Below are 20,704 nucleotides of genomic sequence, written 5' to 3'. Positions count from 1 at the left end.
GGCGACGGGCGCCCCCTGTGGAGACGCCACCGCTCGCACCTCTCCAGGCGCCTTGGCCGCCACACCTACTGCTGCTCCTGTCTGGCAGCCCTGCCCTCAACTCCCATTGGTCTGCTCTGTTTGCGACCTTTCCTATTGCGGAGTCTCCCCCACCTTCCATCTCAGTCTGTCTGTCCAGCCCACCAAGCCTGTCGGTCTCCTCTATTCCTTTTCTCAATGTTCATTGGACAAATGTATGTTAAACATCTGGGCCCCAGATGATGGACACGGAGCTTAGACCATGGTGAAGAGGAGGTAGACAACCAACTACGACTGTGATGAGAATTGGGAGTGGGGGCGTGATGATCTGAGAGGAACTGAACAGAGTTCTTGAAGGTAAGATCCCGAGGTGGGATGTGGGTTACTTTCCAGGCAAAAGAGCCCACGTAGCTGGGCGAGGAGCTGGACAGCAGAGCGAGGACTGCAGTGATTTGTGGCGGTGGAGAGGTGGGAAGGATAGTTTCCGCACGGACTGGAAGGTTCGCGCTGGCATGTTGGGGATTTTGAACGATGGAACTCCGAAGAGTAAAATGTGATCATTCAAATGTGTAGTTGAAGACCACAGATGCGAGCAGAAGTGGAGGCAGGGGAGCAGGTAGGAGGCTATCCCTTGATGGCTGGGACCAGGGTAGAAGTGTGGAGGGTGGGTGGACAGATTTGGAAATGTCCGGACAAGCCTTGGTGACTAAGTGTATGTGAGGACTGGGAGGTGGGGGAGGGGAACTAAGGTGCCTGTGGAGCCTTCTACTCAGGTCGTCTGTGCTGGAAGGACATTGGACATTTTGAACTTGAGGAGCCTTGTCCAGTACCCAAGGCCTGCCACCATTTGTGAGATTTTGAATTTGGGCAAAGATGGAAAATAAAACGGTAGGAGTGGACAGGAATGCTGGAGGCAAGACTGCAGAGTGAAGAGGGCCTAGGACTGTTGAGTTCGCAAAACTCCTAACATTTCAAGTTGGAAAGAGGGCAAACAATGGCCAGGAAAGAGGAGGAAAATCAGGTGAGAAAAACCGTAAGAAAAGTTTTTAAAAAGAAAGTAGGTGGCTGTATCAGATGCTCTAGAGGGACCAAAGAAACAGGAAATACACACGAGACTGCCCCACCACTGGCTGGATGTGGGTATGGTGTCCAGAAGTAGGCTTTCGCAAAGCCAGAGGAAGTATGCAAGTTTATCTGTCCCTCTCTCCTTCACAGAACTCCCCCTGCCCCCGCATTTTAACAAAAATTCCACTTGATTTTTTACAAGATTTATTTTTTTATATAAACATCAATGTGCAAGAGAAGCATCAGCTAGCTGCCTCTTGCAGGCCTCCCAACTGAGGACCTGGCCTGCAACCCAGGCATGTGCCCCGACTGGGAATCAATCCTTCGATTCACAGGATGGCGCTCAACCCACTGAGCCACACTAGCCAGGGATACTTAACTTGATTTTAAAAACACAATCAAGTAATGCAGAAGGGCTAATATTGAAAAGCACCAGCCAGTCCTAACTCAACCCACTACAAGAGGCAACAATTTAATAGATGTTTAAACTGGTAGTTCCTTCTGTATCTACATAACTTGTTACTTCTCAATTTATTCATTTTAGTTGTTAATAATGTTACATATTGATTTTCTGCTCTTATAACCTTTCCCCTTTTCCCACGGTAGCTTTATGGTACCGGTTTTGAGATCAATCAATAAAATGCTTACATTATGTCTTAAGTATTGTACTTAATCTACTGTAGAACCCAGGCAGTGTTCTGTGATATTTTTTTTTTTCTTGAACAGCTTCCCCACCCCTGGTGTGACTTCTACCTACTTTTCTTTCTTTCACTATTCTCATTTCTTTCCAACTCTCCATCACAACAGATACCTTACTGCACAGGTGGCACACACAAGGCCCGCGGGCCAAACCCAGAAATCCATCGTTTCTACCCAGCAGCAGCGCTGAGCTCTCGCTTAACTGTTAAGTAGTTACATTTATAAAGTCCTAAGATGACATTCAGCCCTTTGAAGGCAACTGTAAGGATGATGTGGCCCCCAGTGAAAATGAGTCTGACACCCGTATCAGTCTTTTAGACCTGAAACTCCTCGGAAATTTCAGTCCTCTGACCCCAATCTGGATCTCTCTAGAAAACTGCCATCCTGGGACTTTCTCCGTGATTATGCTGAACTGGGTTGTTCTCTTTCAAATCCCTCACTTTGAAGTATGTTCTCAGTTAAGTTCCTAAAAAGATCATTAGATTGTTCTTTTCATCTGATTTTCATTCCCCTAGCACTCGTAGTGTTAACAAGAATGTGTCAGCTTATCTAATCAACTACCAAATGCACCTATTAAATTCTTAATTTCAGTCCATTTCCAGTTCTAAAATTTTCACTTAAGATTCCAGGACTGTGAAAATTCTCCACCTTTGCCTTATTTTGTGAGCATGTAGCTATTTCAGTCTCTGGTAACTCCAACATCGGAATCATGCCTGGGTGTTTCTGTGGCCTCTTTTTTTCTCTTGGTTTTCAGTAACTCCAATCCTCCGACATGCCTGATGACTAGATGCTGAGCACTGTGTACTAAAAGTCAGACTCTGAAGGATAACTTGCAGTTATTTCCTTCTGGCAGACAAATAACCTTAATCTTTACGAGGCCTGGCGTATTTCACTTGCAGCCTTACTCCAATATTGTGGCACTCTGGGGATCTCTAGCACAGCCATTTGCGATGGCAGGCCTTGAACCCCAACCTCTCTCCCCAAGAATTCCATGGCTACAGTGATCTTTGCTTAGCTCCTTAGTTTTCACTATGCCTTTCTCCCGAGCACCTTGGGTCTTGCGAAGAAAACGCGCAACTTCCTAGTTGGAGTATACCTCAACAAGACGACTGTATACAGACTTGGAGGCCCAATGGCCCCCACGCCCCAGCAGTCTGGCCTAACTTCTGTGAACTCAGTCCTGTGGGGGACTGCCATTTTCTAAGTCTACCACCTCACGTTAAACGTCAGAGAAGTCAGGTAGATAAATTCATTTGTGTGCTTTCTTCTCCTTAGGGATCAACTGCCTCGAGTCTCACCTACATTGGTTGCCCTCCAATGCTTTCCCCAAGTTGTTTCAGATCTTCTGTGCAGTCTTTATAACTAGACTGGGCCAAACTAGTACAAAATGGGCTTTTCTCCACAGCCAATTCCAGAAGTCTAATCGCAACATATGAGATTTCTATAAAAATATACTAATCCGTGTCATTAAGTTTTCTTTTTATTCCCTAAGTTATTTCTGCCTGGAACAGTTTTTTTTTTTATGTATCTTGCAGACTCCTGTTGTAGGATTTTTTTCAAATGCCTGTGACTTTTCGTTGTACGTTTATGAATACCAAGGTAGCTAGAAAGCATACTAGGATCCTTGTAGCTGACACACTGCCTCTGGGTTATGTCAAGTTTTTCTTTAGGCTGAGAAACTTCTGGAACACCCAAGCAGGTCCGGGCATGTATATCCTCGTCAGGAAAAGTCCAGCCCTCGGGCACATGGAGTACTGAAGCAAAGGGCCGCTGTTGTGTTGTAAGTCCACCTCGTTCCCTATCCTTCTTATACCTGGAGTTTCAACCTTGAGCCTCTAGAATCCTGCAAGGGTGACTGGCTTCCTTCTCAAGGGGCCATCAGACTGAAGTGTTCTCACCATTGTCCTCCTTAATCTTCTATCCAGAAATGTGCTGAAATCTCAGTTGCTGGAAGCTCTTCTTTCTTGCTTGTGATTACTCTGCTGTCATTAGGAAGTAGCAAGGAAGACAAACGGTGAAGCTGCCACCATGCACTGTAGGCCGTTCTCCATCCTGGCCCTGTGTGGCCTTCCCGCTCCACCCAGTCTTCCCATCTTTGTGTCTTATTCTCCTTTCATTTCTTCACCCTCTTTCAGCTCTCCAATTCAGACAAAGCTTCCCCTTCATGCTTTCAAATTTGCAGCCCCCACTGAGTAATCAAATGCCTGGAGCCCACCTGCCCCCGACCCCCATAAGCTAGGGGTATGAAGAGCCCAGAAGTTAAGGTTATGCATGGAAGAGGTTAAAAACAGGGGGTGCGGGGAGACCACAAAGGGATTAAGGGCCTTTACAGAGCTCCTCCTCTCCCACTTTCAACAGCTCTGGTGCGCTGGGGCATCCCTAGCTTGAGGCCACGGAGCTGGAGCTGGCATGCCCTGGAACACAGACCAAAGCAGGGCGAACAAGTCAGAAGGCAAACTTCCAGCGAAGACATTAAGAGCAGTGAAGAAACCAAAGTGCCCATTAACAGGAAATTAATTTTATTTTTAAATCCAAGGAACCAGAACAAATGAGACTCCTACCCTTGGCTGGCAAAACTTAGGTGGTGACCAAGGAGGTTGGGGGTAGAGGATGACAGCAAGGGGTGGGTAGGAACACGTCCAAACAGATGAGGCCTCCTCACTCAGGTGCAGCCTCCATCAAATACCCGTTCTCTGGAGCAAGATATCCGTCGCCTCCCTCAGACTCCATGTACATGTCTCGGCTGTCATTGCCAAGACCCTCCAGCCCGTTGTCCTGGCCACCCCCACCCCCACCTCGAGCCTCATCCCTGCCTCGTTCACCACCCCGCTCCCCGCGCTTGTGCTCGCGATCCCTGTCTCGGTCTCGGTCCCGGCGCCGATCCCGCTCACTCCGGTGGCTGCGACGTCGTTCCCGATCACGATCCCGGCCCTTCTCCTCTGAGCCATCAGGGCCATCTGGACCCAGCTCCCCAGGAGGCCCATCGTCAGGAGGTGCATCACCAGCCTCAGAGGGCTCTGCCATGTCACCGCCACCACCTCCGCCACCACGCAGCTCCTCCTTGCGTTCCCGTTCCCGTCGAGCCCGCTCACGACTTCGGCTGCTTCGCCGCTTCCGTTCCCGGTCCTTGTCCTTGCTACGTTCCCTGGATCGTCGCCGCTCATCCTTGTCTCGACTCCGTGAGCGCCGCCGCCGGTCCCGAGAGCGGGAGCGTCGCCGTTCTCGCTCCTTGTCTCGCTCGCGGCTTCTTTCCCTGCGCTCCCGCTCTCGGTCCCGATCCCGGTCCCTGTGTGGAAGCGGGGAGGGGCCCGGCCTGGATGAGGTGGGCAGATGTGTGAGGTTGGGCTCCCCCACGTGACCACCCCCTTCCCAGAAAACCACTGCCTAATCTTACCTCTCATCATAGCGGGAGGTATCGTCCCGGCCAGAATGCCGGATATTCACGTCAGCCCCACCTCTTCTGGTACCACCGAGGCCACCTCCTGGAGGTGGGGCAGAGGAACAAAGGGTCATCCTGTGCAAGGATGAGGGATGGAAAACAAGCAGCATCGAAAAGCAAAGGGAAGGATGCCCTTCCTGCTGGTGTCTATGGGGCCAAGTACTGTGAGGACATTCTGCCAGCATGCTCTTAACGTGACAACACACTTCACAGAGATCAGATGATTTCTGCAAAGTGCTAGCTGGGAACTGCCTGGAATCAAGCTCCAAAGGTCATGCCCCTAACCAGTGTGTACTGCACACAGCCTCCCTCCAACCTTGTTCTCATCCACACCTGAAGCCACAGTGATCTAGCCAGTTGAAAACATGATCTGCCTTAAAGCCTCCCCGCTGCTGACAGCCCAAACTCCCTGTCCAGTGGCTGCTTGTACCTGCAGGAGCAGGCCCCTCCCACTCTTCCATGGCAAGGGCTCCAGATCATCACGTTCAAGGCATTCTATCCATCTCCTCATACTCTCCGTGCCCTTCCTTGTCTCGCTGGCTCCTGCTCACCCATCCCACGTTAGCCCAAACATCACTTCCTCAGGCAGCCCTGACCCAGCAGGTGAAGCCGTTCTCCACTACGCACTCAGACCATATGCCAACATGCAGTTCCTTCTCAAGAGCTCCAACTGCGGTTTCAAACTCTGCATGTACGTGTGTGAGTTCATTAACACCTTCCTCTCCTGGCAGCCGGTAATGCTGCAGGAGAGCCAGGCCTGTACAGCTTTGTGTGCTGTGGCCAGCACGGGCACAGAACCCAGGACGTTACGTGCATGTGCAGGAGCCAGCTGACTGATGGGACAACCCTGAGGGGCAGCGGGCAGTCCTGTTCTTCAATTGGGGAAACAGACTCAGACAGAGCCACTTGCCCACGGTGACATGGCAAGGAAGGTTGCAGGGCTGGGACGTGACTCCCAGCTGACTCTATGCACTCTTCTGTACCTTGCTGCCTGGAAGAAAATGTCAGTGAGCTGGGCTGGCGCTTGATAGGAGGCATGACTCAGCAGAGAGAGTGAAAAAAGGAAAGAGGCTGCTTGGCTATCAGAGATACTCAAATAGACACAGGCAACCAACGGGCACCTGGTACGTTACAGGTATGGGGTACAATAGGCTAGTTGGGTTTTTTGTTTTCATTTTCACGTCCTGACCCAGCAGTGTATCAATCATCAATTTGATGAGTTGCAACCAGTATATTAAAAAAGCCAATAAATCAACAGAATACAGTACATAATACTAGTATGCACCGCCTATACAAAAGAGAATTACTGTTTCATAAAACTCATTTGGATGGTATGCGTGTTTATGTATCCAGTGAGTCAGGATATAGTGGGTATCACCATTAGAAAGTCTGAATGCCAACCAAACTAGAAGATTCTGGGATCCCAGGATTCCACGACAAGAGAAAATAGCAGGCTCTGAAGAATCTACAACACCCAGAGAAGCCAGAGGGCAAGGAAGAACCTTGCATCTCAAGTCCAGAGACTCAGCAGATGAGTGTGGGGTCTACCCAGCTCAGGCAAGTCACAAGTGCCAACAGCAGGCTGGAGGGGCAAGAACAAGAGCAGAAGGCACAGGACCCACTTGGGGCATCTGCTCAGAGAAGGCCACCTTCTCTGAGAGCTGTCGCTCACCCTCACAAGAGTCAGTCTTCAACAGTCGTGTTTGGATGGCAGGACCTCAGCTCCAGGTCCAGGCTCAGTGCTGAGCCAATCAGACCCACCCACCCCAAAGCATGGCAATCCACTCAGGACCGTATGTAAAGCGGCAAGTTGGTGAATACCACACTGGGCCAGTGCGGGGAGACACAGAGAAGCCCAGTCTGCGCAGACAGCGGACAAGGCAGAAGCAAGCGGCACAAGTGCCACAAGCAGCTCTTGAGAACTTTAGGGTCCAGCTACCAGATCCTCCCAAGCACCACTGGCATCATGTGTCTGGGCTTCAAAAGACACTCCTATACTGTCAAGGCCCCTCTGTACTTTAGGAAGCTCAAATGTACTTCTGATATTTGCAAACAAACTGACCTTGACTGATACGGTGAATGACAATTACAGGCAGTGAGGGGGACTGAATGTAGAAGGCTCCGAGAGCAGCCTGTGTGCCTTGCTCTGCACTAGAGGAGCCTTGCACACAGCACAGCTGGTGGTCCAATAGCCGTTCTCGGCATCAATGAATGAACAAATCACCAAGCAAGTGCAGAGAGTATGTAGCTAAAAAGTGACATTTACTAGGCTCACCCGTGTCACTTGCCAACCTGGGCATCTGATGCTGAGCTCAGTGAAATCTGAGATTATTCCCCCTTTCCAGGGCGGAAAAATTAAGAAAGGAAGAGGGAAGAGCCAGCCACTGGCTGGTAAACAGTAAGCAGGCATTTGGTCCCAGACTGGCCTCTCCAGGCCAGTGCTCCTGTTCCTACTGGGGAATCCAGAATGAGAAGACAGATACCAGCCATATGACAGTGATGAAAGGAGGATGAGCCAGAGAGGGAGAAAAAGAACGCAGAGCCTGGTGAGGGCAGGATGCACTCACCTAGTCGCCGGGGCCTCCAGCCCTTCACGGTTCGGCCCCTCTCCACATCCACAAGGACTCTCCTGCCATCAATCTTCTTGCCATCTGCGTGCTTGTAAGCGGCTGCAACAGATGTGGGGAGGGGGGAGGGGAGGAATCCCCAGAGGGTCCTCTAGTCAGGACAGGGCCCAGCTCCGCAGCAGCCACATCCCCATCCACCCCATCAAGGTACTCACTCTCGCACACGCACGCCCACCAGACAGCCAGGCAACTGACAGCCAGACCAACCCTCTCCCAAACCAGGGAGGGGCCTGCTCCGTCCCAGCACCGGCCCCCTCATCAACCCCCAATCACCATTGGGGGCAAGACCATGCCCAATTGCCACCCCTTGGGCTCCCAGGCCCTTCCTACTCCAGAATGACAGAGCAGCCCCCTCCCACCAAGGCGGCCGAAGTCGCTGCAAAGAAACCGAGGTTAACTTAAGGCTGGACTCTGCTGTGGTGGAGGGCTCCTCCACAACCCCAGGCATGCACCCTAGCGCATCACGCTGGGGGAGGAGGCCCCACTGGGTGGCTCCGCACCCCCGTTCACACCAATCTTTTGTTTTTGTTTTATTTTTGTGTGTGTGTGGGGGTGAGTAAGGAGGGAACAGACATCAGAACAGAAAATGAACCAGAAGGGATGGGAGCAATCTTTAGGATGGCAGAGAGCAGTAGGGCAAGTTATGATGCTCCCGGGGGGCCTGGAGAGGCCCCGTACAAAAGGTGGGGAAGAGGGAAAGTGGAGGGAGGCATGGGAGACGTGCGGTGCTACTGAACACTCCTGCCTTACCTGAGACGACTGACTCTGCCACCCAACCCCGGGCTCCACCCCATCTCTCCCTCCACACCCCCAGCTCAACACACGCTGGGTGGCCAACCCTAGCCTGAGCCCCTCAGGAAGGATGGGGAGTAGAGGGGGAGATGCAGGCAGGCATGATCCCGCTCTCTGACAGGGCACAGCAAAGGGCAGGCCCAGTCCCCTGGCCTGTCTTACACAGGGGCTTTAGGGAAGGCCAAAAAAGTCCGTTTCCCACCCTCAGCCCTGGCCTAGGGGGTTGTCCTCAACCAACCACAATACCCTGCCCCGCCCCAGCCCGCTCCCCCCCAAATAACAACCAGAGGAAGAGAAAAAGGTGCCATTTACCGATGCCGGCCTTGCGGGTGTCCAAACCGAGCGGGATGGGGGGGGCTCGGCAACTCCTGGGGGCCTGGCGAGGAGGCGGGCTTCCCGGGGGGGGACACGGGACCGCTTACCTGGAGCCCCCAAGCTTACCTGAGCACGCGCACCAACCCCCCACCCACCACCATGGGGTGAGCTAAAGCTACAGGGCAGGGAAATGGGGGAGGTTCTAGGGAACCACAGAAAGGGAGAACCACATCTCCTGCACCACCTGAAGACAGGCAGAGGGAAGTGGTGGACCCCAAAGAAACCTCAAGGAGGCCTCGAAGAGGGGGACACAAGGATTAACACCAAGTCTGGGAGCTGAAAAGCCCTGGGCCCATGTTGCTTAAATTTACAGAGAAGGCTGGGGAGGCCTTGGCACACCTGTCGGCCCTCACCATTTCTCTGTTAAGTCCATTCGGGACGAGGCACACGCCCCGCCCCCCTCGGCACAAGGAATGACTTTTCCACCTCGAACTCCACACTCCCTCCCACCACCTGCTTCAGCCCAAAGGCTGGCACACAAGGGACAGCCTCGGGGGTCCAGGAGATGGAGTGCTGCCCGTGACCTCAGGAGGGGCCACTTGGCCCCCGAGCCCAGAGGAAGGTATTCAGGGAAGGAATTTTATGGACCGGGAAGTCAAGCAAAGGAGCCCTGCTCTGGTTCATTATCCCAAACCCCAGAAGAGGCCCAACCCCAGAGTAACAGCAAGGAAAACGTGTAACATGTGTACTTCTAGGCTTCTCTCTCTCTCCCTCTCCTAGGTCTCTAGAGAGTGGAAGGGTCTGAAGTAAAATCTGCAACACCTTCAGCTGTTCACGGCCTGTCACTCGAGCCCTCCCACTCCCCAATCCCTATTTCCATGCACTCTGGAGAGTGGCTGGGCACCACAGCCCTTTGAGAGGCCTCAGCCATGAGGAAGACAGAAATGGGGCAGAGCACCCCAAATCTAGCAACCGAAAAGAGTTTCCAGGGCCACCGCAGTGACAGCCCCGCAGAAAGCATGGGGGCAGGGAGCAAAGGGCTGCAGGGTTCCACAGGGAGCCCTGGCCATTGTGCACCCCCTCTTCAGCATTCCCACCACCTCACCACTAATGTCATGAAGCCAGGTCAGTCGGCGGTTGGATGGAGCCCGACTAGAGGGACCAGCTGCCTTTCCCATCAGGATTCATCCTTCCCCTCCGGGGATCAGCAAGATTAGCGGAGAACATATGGGTCAGGAGGGACAGAGGGCACCCAAACAAGGAAAAGGTTCTGGGTGCGGGGAGACTGAAGGGGTGTCTGGGGATGGGAAAAGGGACACCTCACTGCTCCTGAGCTGCCTGGCTAAGCTGGGCTGGTGTGCGGTGCTGAGTGATCTTACCCATGATACAAACCCTTATACCAACCATACACTGAGGTGTTGTAAGGGGAGCGTAAGCATCAGCTGCAAGCCAGCTGCGTGGTGGCTGCAGTGACAATAAGAACAGTCAATTAATATGGCGGCCCCTGGACACGCCGCAGCCATGCCCGCCCCCACCCACCCATCCCTGCCCATGTGGACGCCGCCGCAGCTTTAAAGGGGGCTTTGGAGTTGTGGGGACAGGCGCTGAACACGCCTACCAGCCCACTGCCAGCTGAGAAACAGGGTGGGGGGCCAGGGGTGGGGAGGCGAAGGGTTGGGTGGGCCCAGCCCCAGCTCTGCTGGAGGGAAGAGGAGGCTGGTTCAAAGGCCAGTCCTCATCCCAACCTGGCTGCCCCCAACTCCAGTGGGGGAAATGGGGAAAGGCTCCCCCAAACTCCGACCCCTCCCCCCACCTCCAGCTGACCCCAGCCCCCACCCTGTTCCATCCTTGCCCCGAGGTCCAACGTGTGACACTTACCTCCCCGGGTTCACACACACACACACACGTTGTGGGGAATTTTGGTTTTTGTTTTTTAAAAAACACGTATATAAAAAAAAAAAGATATATCAGAAACACAGGGAGGAGAAGAGACATTGCTAATGTCAGGTTTGGCAGGATGGGAAGTGGGGACAGACAACGGGAAGGGGCCGGGGCAGCAGAGAGAGGGTCAGAGGGCCAGGCTCAGGTGGGAGGTACTCACAATGCATATCTCGCTCATGTTCATACTCGATGAAGGCGTAGCCTCGGGGCTTCCCTGACCGCTTACTGTACACCATGTGTATCTGGGGGGTGGGCCACGGGGCGGGGTTAGCTCTGGCACAGGAGCTAACTGACCCCATCAATCACACAGCCCGGGTGCCAGGCCCTGGGTTGGGTTACACTGGAGAGAGATGCCTCAGACCCTGTCTCTATCCTGCAAGAGCCTAGAGTGACTGATACACTACTGGCACTGGGCTTAGCAATGTATGTGCATAGTATCCTCAAGCCCTCACTACTGCCCGGAGTATTCACATAATTTGTAAACAAATGAATGAGTATCAGTTAAATATAAAGCCTGCCTCTGACACTGGAGTCAGAGAGCAAATATTTCCAGCTCAGAGAACTCTGCCTTACAGCAACGGCAGCCACTGACGACGGCAAACACACGGGCCTGGCTGGATACCAGTAAGACGTTTTTACAAACGTCAGTCTGTAGTGTGTCCATCCCCAATCTAAAGCAACAAGCAGTCGTCACTACTCAAATTTTCTCCTGCTCCCCAAAGTTAGCCCTGTGGGCTGAGGCACTGCGTCCAAGGGGCTGGGAGCTACCCTTCTCCCTCCCTCCACTTTCCCCACTTCAGATACCCCGGCCCCAGTCCACTCACTCTTTTGATGGGTCCATACACTTCAAACTCTCTCCGGAGCTTGGATTCTGTTGTATCGTAGTTCTACAAACAGAGAGATACAGGGTTAAGTAGAAGAAGTGAACTGTCTCAAAGCTGTCCCCTCAGAACATCCCGGGACCCAGCCTACCGCCCTCTGCCCCACACCCAAGCCCTCAGCAGCCCAGGCCCCAGACCCCTCTGGGGCTCCAGGACTTGGGACTCACCACTCTAGCCACAAAGAGAGTCTTGAAGGCATCACCCTGAGCATTGGGATCATTGTGAGGGTCCCCTGTGCAGGGAGAAGAGAATTTCTAAGTATGAGGTATCAACAGTGTCACATCACAAGACCGATACAGACAGACAGGCAGAGGCCCATTACAAGGAAGAAAACTGTTGGTGACCTTGGCATGTCCCTGATCCTGGTTTCCCTGAAGCACAGCAGCCTTTACCCAAGTGGCTGATTTAGGCCGATACGAGTAGGGGACAAGGCTGACTTCAGGCTGACAGGATGGGTGCTGGCCTGTCACTTCGAACCTACACATCTGAAGGCCCCGTCCCTCCCAGCTGCGAGGAACTAAACTTGACTGGACATCTCTGAAGAGGCAGCCTGATCCAGAAGGGCTGAGCTTCCTCCCTCCCCGAAAGGGCCACACTGCCACCCACTGGCACAGCCCAAAACTGCAGCCCATAGGGAAACCTGAGATCCAGGAGGGGGAGCTTAGCAGAGTCCAAGCCCTGCGACCTCAGGGAAGAACCCCAGGCTGCAGCTACTGAAGCTCACACGAGGCCAATCAGATTTTTACCCTCAGCGTTGCTACCACAAGCCCACTGAGGAATAACCACCTCCACAGAGAAGAGCCAGATTCTATTACAAAACCAATTGCAGTGGGGATGCTGATGGGTTAAGCCTGGGAAGAAATCCTTTTCACCCAGAATGTTGGCCCCGGCACATATAACGGCCCCACTCCTGCCAGAGCCCCAGAGCACCCCACCCACTCCACAGAGAAGGCGGTTCTTCTACAATACAGGGCACTCACCATATTCTAGGAGAACATAAAAAGGAATGACATTAACGTTGAACACATAATACAGGACGCTGTACTGGAGACTGAGAATTATGCACTATTGCTTTACAAATAGAAACAAAGAGGATGCTGAGGCACGGAAGAGGGGTTTGCAGGAGGAGTGTGCTGACTTTACAACCCAGGCGCTCCAGCAGGCTCCTGTGCTGAACCCCAAGGCACTAGCTTCTCAGGATGGTAGTTTGGGGGTTTTGCAAGAAGCCAGAGAAACAAAGATCTGTTTTCTCTGAGAGGGTTTGGCTGCAAACACAAACTAAATCCCAAATAATTTTAGGGGATTTCTTAAAAGGCACAAAACAGCCTAAATTGAATGACTGACTACCTGGAAACGGATGGTACAACTCCATCTCTGCGCCTACCAGACCGCACCCTCTGGGCTATAATTTCCCATCTGCAGGTCTCTCAGCCTGCACTGGATCGATTTTGCCCCTTCACCCAACAGGTGTTTGTTAAGCACTTGCATGTGCCTCCAAGCTGCCCTAGGTTCAGGGATCCAACAGCGACCAAGACAAAAAGCTCCTGTGCTCTCACAGCTCATGACACTAATGGAAGGAGGCTGGTGGTGAACAGGGAAAGTAGAAAACGTCTAGTTCTAACAGATGATGACAGAGAGATGAAGGGTTTTCATGAGACGGTCAGGAAAGCCCTCAGATGACAACATCTGACCCAAGGGAGGGTGTTAGCGTAGCACCAGGAAATACACCTGCCAACACCAGGCAGTAAGTGGTCTAGCAGGTCATGACAGGAACGCTTCCACAGGACCACTGATCGCTGCCTGCGGGAGTAGATGAAGGCCAAAGAGCAGACAGCCGAGCTTTCTGACTGGCAGCAGGAAGAGGGAACCACCCAGGCACACTGCATCAGTCTGTAATTCTAGCTTCCCCAAGGGGCCCAGAGTAGGACTAATAGTAAAAGCTAGCGCAGCCGAGCCAACAGCATGCGCGCTACTGAAGAAAGAACCCCTCAGCTGAAAGAAGGTGGCCAAGAAGCTGGCCGGCAGGCTCCCCAATCAGCATGCACACGGGCACGCGCCCACCCGCCCACTGCACTCCATTCTGCTGGCAACCCTCCCTGTGGGAAACCCTTGGTGATAGGGACTATTAGGTAGCCTCAAAGCTGGGCTCAGAGCAGGGACTCAAAGGACTGGACTGTGGAGATGAAACCTCATTGGACTTTCAGATGCCAGAGAAAGTAGCTCAGACCTCCGACTCTTGGAAGGCACAGCCCTGACAAGCCTCCATTTTCTTCCATTTAAAACTGGAAGTAATAACCCGATGCCCGTGGAAGTTGTAAGAAAGCAGTAACACGATGCACGACAGGTGCTCAGCAGGGTCCTCGCACACAGGAGCTGGAACTGTGAGGAGGCACGGCAAGCCTCTGGAGCTGGGGACAGACATTCTCAGGGGGCAGAGAAGCCCTACTGCACTTGGCCCATTCTCCTCTTTTCTACCCTGGAGGATTGCGAACACTAGAGGAGGCAGAGAACAGCACACTGAACCTTTATGAACCAGCTTCAATTATCCTCACACAGCCGCACTTATTTTAGTTCTACCCCCACCTCACCCCACCATGGTGTTTTAAAATGGTTTTTATTTACTTTTAGACAGAGAAGGGAGAGAGAGAGAAGGAGAAACATCAACGGGCAGTTGTCTCTCACGCGCCCCCTACCGGGGACCTAGCCCACACCCAGGCATGTGCCCTGACTGGGAATCGAACTGGCAACCCTTTGGTTCACAGGCCAGCATTCAATCCACTGAGTCACACCAGCCAGGGTCTCACTAGAGTATTTTAAATCAAACCCCAGATATATCACTTTAGTTTCCAATAAAGACTTTTTTAAAAGTCATAACCACAGTACTGTTAGTACATCTTCAAAAGTTGACATTAATTCCTTAACCTAAAACCCCCTGTCCAGTCATCAATTGTTTCAAAACTCACGTTTATGTTGGCTCATAAACATGAGTTTTAAGTTAGCTCATTTATATCAGGATTCAAAGAAGTTCCACACTTATTTGGTTGATGTGCCTTTTGAAACTTTAATCCATATGGCCACTCCGTGCCCGTGCCCCTCGTCATTTATTTATTAAAGAAACTGCAGCCCTGGCTGGTGTGGTTCAGTGGATAGAGTGCTGGGAATGCAAAATGACAGGTTGCTAGTTCGATTCCCAGTCAGGGACTTGCCTGGGTTGCAGGCCAGGTCCCCAGTTGGGGATGGGCAAGAAGCAACTAACCAATCTTTCTCTTGCATATCGATATTTCTCTCCCTCTCCTTCTCTCTCCCTCCCCTTCTCTCTAAAAATAAGAATCTTTAAAAAGAAAAAGGAAAAGAAACTGGATTACAAGTTTATCCTATACAATTTCCCACATTCTGAATTTGGCTAATTGCACTCTCACAGCATCCTTCAGCATGCCAGGATCCCATGTGTAAAGTGTTGAAAACAACTTCCAAGGAGAGGAGTGATTTATTTAAGGTCACATGGCTGTAAGTAGCAGAGAAAGGATTAAAATCACATGGGTCAGCCAGCCAGGCCTATGCCCTAGCAGGAGACCCAAAAGACTCCCAAGTTAGCGGCTGCCAACGCTTCTGTGCGCCCCGCCCTATACGAGCTGGGGCACAATGAGGGGCAGATCCCACCCAATCCCTGCCTTCTTGGAGCACCGGTGAGGAGACAGTGTAGAGATGGTTATTAATCAGTGAATCCCTCTACAAAGTGACCAACCTGCATCAGGACTCAGAGCATTTAGCATCCAAGGTGGGGGGAAGAGGAGTTTGCTCTAACAAAGGGCCATCTGAGGTTGTGAAATCCGGTTAATGACTATTATCTATTATCTACCAGTCCCCATGCTCCCAATTCTAGTACCTGGAAGGGACGGCACATCCCAGCCCAAGGGTCAGGGAGCTCAGGTGGAGCCAGGGCTACCTCTCCAGCCGGGACCTCACTGCCTTTGCCTGTGAGGCCCAGCTGGGCTGCGGCAGTCCCTCCAAGGACACTCCCCTACAGTGTGGAGGCCCAGGTCCCAGGGCACCTTCCTGCCAGCCCTTACTCCACATTCTCCCGCTTCAGTGTTCAAAGCAAACACAGTGCTTGACAAACGGTGGGGACTAAAAAGTGAACCCACAACCCCACCTTCCCAAAATAGGGTCCTGGGGGTTGATGTGGAAGAGAGAAACACATAAGGATTTGAAGGAGAAGAGATGTGGGAAGAGCAAAGACTTACACATTTTGAGCTCTGTCTCCACTTCCTGCTGTCGCCGCTCAATCTTTTCCCGCCTCTGTCAGGAGAAAGGTAGACAATTAAATATGGATAGAAGTGCCCTGATATCAAGAACACCCCAGAGAAAGAGGCAAAAAAGACATAAGACCACAAGGCAAAAATCACATACCTTCCTCTCCATGCGTTCCTCCCGAGTTTCTGCTCGTGTTGGGGGAGGGGCATCTCGAGGGTCCTAGGAACAAGAGAGGTGACAGGGTGGGAGGGACTGGGGGAAATGGCAAGGGACACCCATCCAGAAAATAATAAGCATCTCAGCCACGCAGTCCCCCCTCCCCCACCACACACACATAAGCAGGCAAAAAAGGGCAGTTCCCAGACCAGTGAATGTGGGGGGGAGGGGAGCAGATTAAAGCCTGGCTCAGGGACCAGCGCCATCAGCAAACTGTCACTGCTTTGTGACAGGAGGAACACAGAAATCAGGACTAAGTCGTATTCAGAAATGTCAGAGCAATCCAACAGGGGACTTTCTATACCTACAAAACCTAACAATAGAAATCTGTATCTTCTATTTTGTACCCTTTCTTTAAAAATGCAAGAAAATTTAAAATAATTATTTTGGCCCTGGCTGGGTGGCTCAGTTGGTTGGAGCATCATGCCATATACCCAAAATGTTGTGGGTTCAACTCCGGTCAGGGTGCATAAAGGAAGCAACCAATTGATGCTTCTGTCTTTTTCTGTCACCCTCTCTCTCTCCTTTTTCCTCTCTCTCTAAAACGATCAATAAACATGTCCTCGAGTGAGGATTTAAAAAACATTAATTCTTTTGTGCTTATCAAAAGCATCAACCTGCAATGGATCTTTCCTTTACCAGAGATGGAAATCTGAACCAAGCCTGAAGCAAAAGGACTGACACTGCAGCGCTCAGAGACAGACAACTGGACAAGCCCAGGGGGCCTCACCAACCACTCATTAAACAGTAACTGGCACACGGCCACATCACCAAAGGGTGCCACTGGCCTACAGCCATTACATTAGTTTAACTGGCTAATAACATTCCCCAAGTGCCAGTTCACCAAGGGTGGCAAATCCTACAACAGAGCCCATCTTCTGGTATCTCCCTACTAACGTAAGCTCTGCAGCTTTCTCCTCTCCTGCTGCCCTTTACTCCTCCATGCCTGAACTTTCCTCTTTCATCTTCTGACTGCGTGCCAGCACCTCTCAGGCAGGCTCTGATGCCCCTGAAGAGGTGGATGTTGTTAGCCCGAGTTTACAAATGAAAACAAGTGAGGCTCAGGGACCTATGCTGTATATTCGTGTTCATCCCAAAGGTGCAGAGCTGCAATTCTAAAGCCCGTGGTCTCAACTACCCCATTGCACGGTGCTAACCCCTTATGAACATCACCCTATTAGTGTCAAAAATGGCCAATACAATAACAAATGTCGGTATTTGGAGATGACTAATCCCCACAGCATACACTTTGTAGTTAATACCCCATCAACATTCTGAGCAAAATAATTTTATCCCTTTGCTGAAAGTGAAAAAACAAACAAAAACAACCGCATGAAGAGTATACACCATTTGTCCAAGGTCACAAAGCTGATAAACGAAGTGGGTGTGCCAAGAACCACCTGACTGCAGAGCCTGAACACTCAACTGCTAGTTACTGAATGTTCACAAAAACCCTACAAGGGATATATTTGCAACCCCATTAAGAAAGAGAAACCCAGGATCAGAAAGAATATATCACCTGCTTAAATCACAAAGCCAGAAAACGGCCAGAGACTGGACTCCCAAATCCAGGACCACTGCCCCCAACCTGCAGAACCCAAACCAGTAAACTCACCTCAAACTCTCGGATGTAGGGCGCGATGCCACAGTAAGGTTGATTGTGGTGTTTTTCATGGGGCAATTTCTCCAGGGGTGGCAGATATGGGATGGGGTCACGGGGAGCAAAAAGGGCCAGAAGGTTGGGTGGCAGGAACTGAGTCATCTTGCCAAGTCTGAGAGCAAAAGCGAACCAGCTTTATGTTAGGTTACGCCACTAGAGATCAAACCCCTACAATCCCTTGACTCCCAAGAAAAGAGGGTAACAGGGGCATGGCCTCAGTATTAAAAGTTTCTGTAAGGGCACAGAGTGATCCTATGTCAAAGAAAAGCTGCAAATCTGAATGAGAAAGCAAGTTCTTGGGAGAGAGCTGTGGGCGAGGCGACAAGGCCTGTAAAAGAAACGAAAACTGAAAAAGGGTTTCTGAGTAGTTAAGTGTCAGAATCCTGAGCAAAACAGCTGTGGGGCTGAGATGTTCCCTAGAGGTTTATGGGGGGGAATCAAGGAAGCTGGCGAGGGCGGTCTACAGCAGTGGCGGCTGGTGGTCCCCTACGCAGGAGAACAAGGCAAAGGTCGCAGGAAGTGCTGCGATCAGTCGGAGAGGGTCATCATTAGGAAAACCCTCAAGCCAGAGGCTTGTGGGTAATAGATCTAGGCCCCCCAAAGGCGAAAGGAATTATGGGTAAGGGTCTAGGACGCTGCGGAGACGGGGAAGAAAAAAAGGCAACACACCGCAAGGGCCTGTGGGTAAGGGACAGCGGGAGGGCTGTAGGAAGAGGGCGTAAGTACCCAAAGGACTCTGGGTAAGGGGTGCAGAAAGGTGCTGTGGCTGCGGCGGTGGCGCGGGAAGCGGCCCGGCCGCGGGGAAGATACCAGGGCCCACCGCCGCGGCTTATCGGTAGCAGCCCCGCACCCGGTAAGGCCACTCAGTCACACTCACCCGCCGCGCGGCGCCCTCCTCGACCTGGAGACGGTCCGGGGACTCGCGGCGGCTGCGGCGGCCCCTCAGCAGCAGGGACTATTGCTCTGGCTTCGACTCCAGCGGTGTTCACGTCCGTGTGCCTTCGTCGCCCGCCCAGCGCGCGCACCAGGCCGCTGCTGAGGAGCCCGCGCGGCCACGGCTCACGACAGTAGCAAAAGGTGGAACCGGTCTCAAATCCCTCCGCCGCCACACTGCGCACGCGCCGCGCGAGTCGAGAACTACCGACACACCGGGACCAGACGCCGACGTGAACAGTGCGCAAGCGCGAGGGCACTGCCCCGCCTTCGGGCTCCTTAAAAGCCTTTGCCACGGCCGATTAGATTCCGCAATGCGCACGCGCGCTCCATGACGAGCATTGCTCCCTTCACCTCGCGATTTGGACTCCAACCGCTTCGGTTCGCGAGACTCTTCTCGATGCTCCGCCCCATTCCCCTAACACACTTCCCGGATCTTTCGCGCATGCTTGTATCAAGTAGTTTGATGTACCCCTCCGCCTTCTGGAAAAGAGTCCCTATGTGAATAGTGGAGTAACTTTGATGTCTCACATATTAAATCGATAACTGTTCCCTGAGTACATGATGTATGCTAGGCACTATTTGGGCTCTGGGAATATAGCATGTGACTAAAGCAAAGACTTTTCCTTATTGGAGCTTACATCGTATGGCAGAGAAATAAAGGCATTTAAAATAATAAATATAATTTCCAATAGTGGCCTGCATGATAAAGAAAAGTAGAGCAGAGTAAGGGCATAGGCAGTGAAAGCGGGACTATTTTATTTTGTTAAAGATTTTATTTTTATGGGGAGGGAGAAAGAAATTGAGAGAAACATCAATGTGTGGTTGCCTCTCCAACGGCCCCCACTGGGGACCTGGCCCCTGACATAGGCATGTGTCCTGACTGGGAATGGATCCCATACCTTTTGGTTTGCAGGCGGACACTCAATCCACTGAGCCACACCAGCCAGGGCTGGGGCTATTTTAGAAATGGGGTTAGTGGAAATCTTTTCTGAAGAGGTGACATTTGAACAAAGAGCTGGGTAGGGTTAACAGCAGGTGCAAAGGTACCGATTTAGGACAGCGGCAAGAATCCCACTTTGGCCAAGAGATCAGAGATCATGGCTAGCAGCCATGTTATTTAGGGCCCTGTAGTCCCGGAGAGAGTTAATTTTTTTTTAACGAGGAGTGTTTTGAAAAAAAATTTTATGTATTGAGAGAAACATCAATTTGTTCCACTTATTGAAGCATTCATTGGTTGATTCTTGTATGTTCCCTGACCAGGGATCCAACCTGCAATGCTGGTGTATGAGGATGACACTCTAACCAGCTGAGCTACCTGGTTAAGGCAGGAGTTAAATGTTGTATTTTAACTTTCATGCGTAGATTCACTTGCCTATTTAATAATACTTATACACACCCGACTGGTGTAGCTCAGTTGATTGAGCTTTGGCCTCTGAGCCAAAGTGTTGCTGGTTAAATTCCCAGTTGGGGCACATGTCCTGGGTTCTGGGACAGGTTCCTGGTGGGGGCCATGCAAAAGGCAACCATACATTGATGTTTCTCTCCCTCTTTCTCTGTCCCTTCCCCTCTCCCTAATAAATAAATAAAATCTTTATAGAAAATACTTACACACTAATAACACCTACAGTAATTATTACAAAATTCAAATGAATATTTTTATGTTTCAAGAAACATATAAGGGCACATACTTTTAAAAACATTTTGACATATTTGCTTTATTTAGCTATGTACTTGGAACTTTGAATTCGTTTTTTTGGGGGGAGGTGTTTTTTGTAATTCTAAAGATACTGAAAAATAAAAAATGTAAAGAAAATAAAGCCAACCCTGCCTTAATCATGTATATTTTTCTGTACAATTTGAA

General features: G+C 51.4%; 1 protein-coding gene across 2 annotated transcripts; it reads right to left on the bottom strand.

The window, feature by feature from the left end:
• Window positions 1-4,284: 4,284 nt before the first annotated feature.
• On the bottom strand, window positions 4,285-19,062 carry SNRNP70 (small nuclear ribonucleoprotein U1 subunit 70). 2 transcript variants are annotated; one of them, XM_045856233.1, is made up of 10 exons: window positions 18,785-19,062; window positions 17,863-18,019; window positions 16,188-16,250; window positions 16,022-16,076; window positions 11,945-12,009; window positions 11,721-11,783; window positions 11,057-11,138; window positions 7,789-7,890; window positions 5,177-5,264; window positions 4,285-5,068 (listed from the first exon to the last, which is right to left on the bottom strand). In XM_045856233.1, exons 2-10 carry the CDS (start codon window positions 18,007-18,009, stop codon window positions 4,441-4,443), a joined length of 1,293 nt encoding a protein of 430 aa, XP_045712189.1. In that variant the 5' UTR covers window positions 18,010-18,019; window positions 18,785-19,062; the 3' UTR covers window positions 4,285-4,440. The 2 variants fall into 2 exon arrangements, with proteins under 2 accessions (XP_045712189.1, XP_045712187.1); XM_045856231.1 differs by having other exon boundaries at window positions 4,285-5,095; window positions 18,785-19,049.
• Between the last annotated feature and the right edge of the window lie 1,642 nt (window positions 19,063-20,704).

This window comes from Phyllostomus hastatus, unplaced genomic scaffold (assembly GCF_019186645.2).
Source record: "Phyllostomus hastatus isolate PE091 unplaced genomic scaffold, TTU_PhHast_1.1 phas_scaffold_1224, whole genome shotgun sequence".
Taxonomy (NCBI): Eukaryota; Metazoa; Chordata; class Mammalia; order Chiroptera; family Phyllostomidae; genus Phyllostomus; species Phyllostomus hastatus.
Note: the sequence above shows the minus strand (reverse complement) of the source record. Positions and strands in the feature narration are given on the sequence as shown.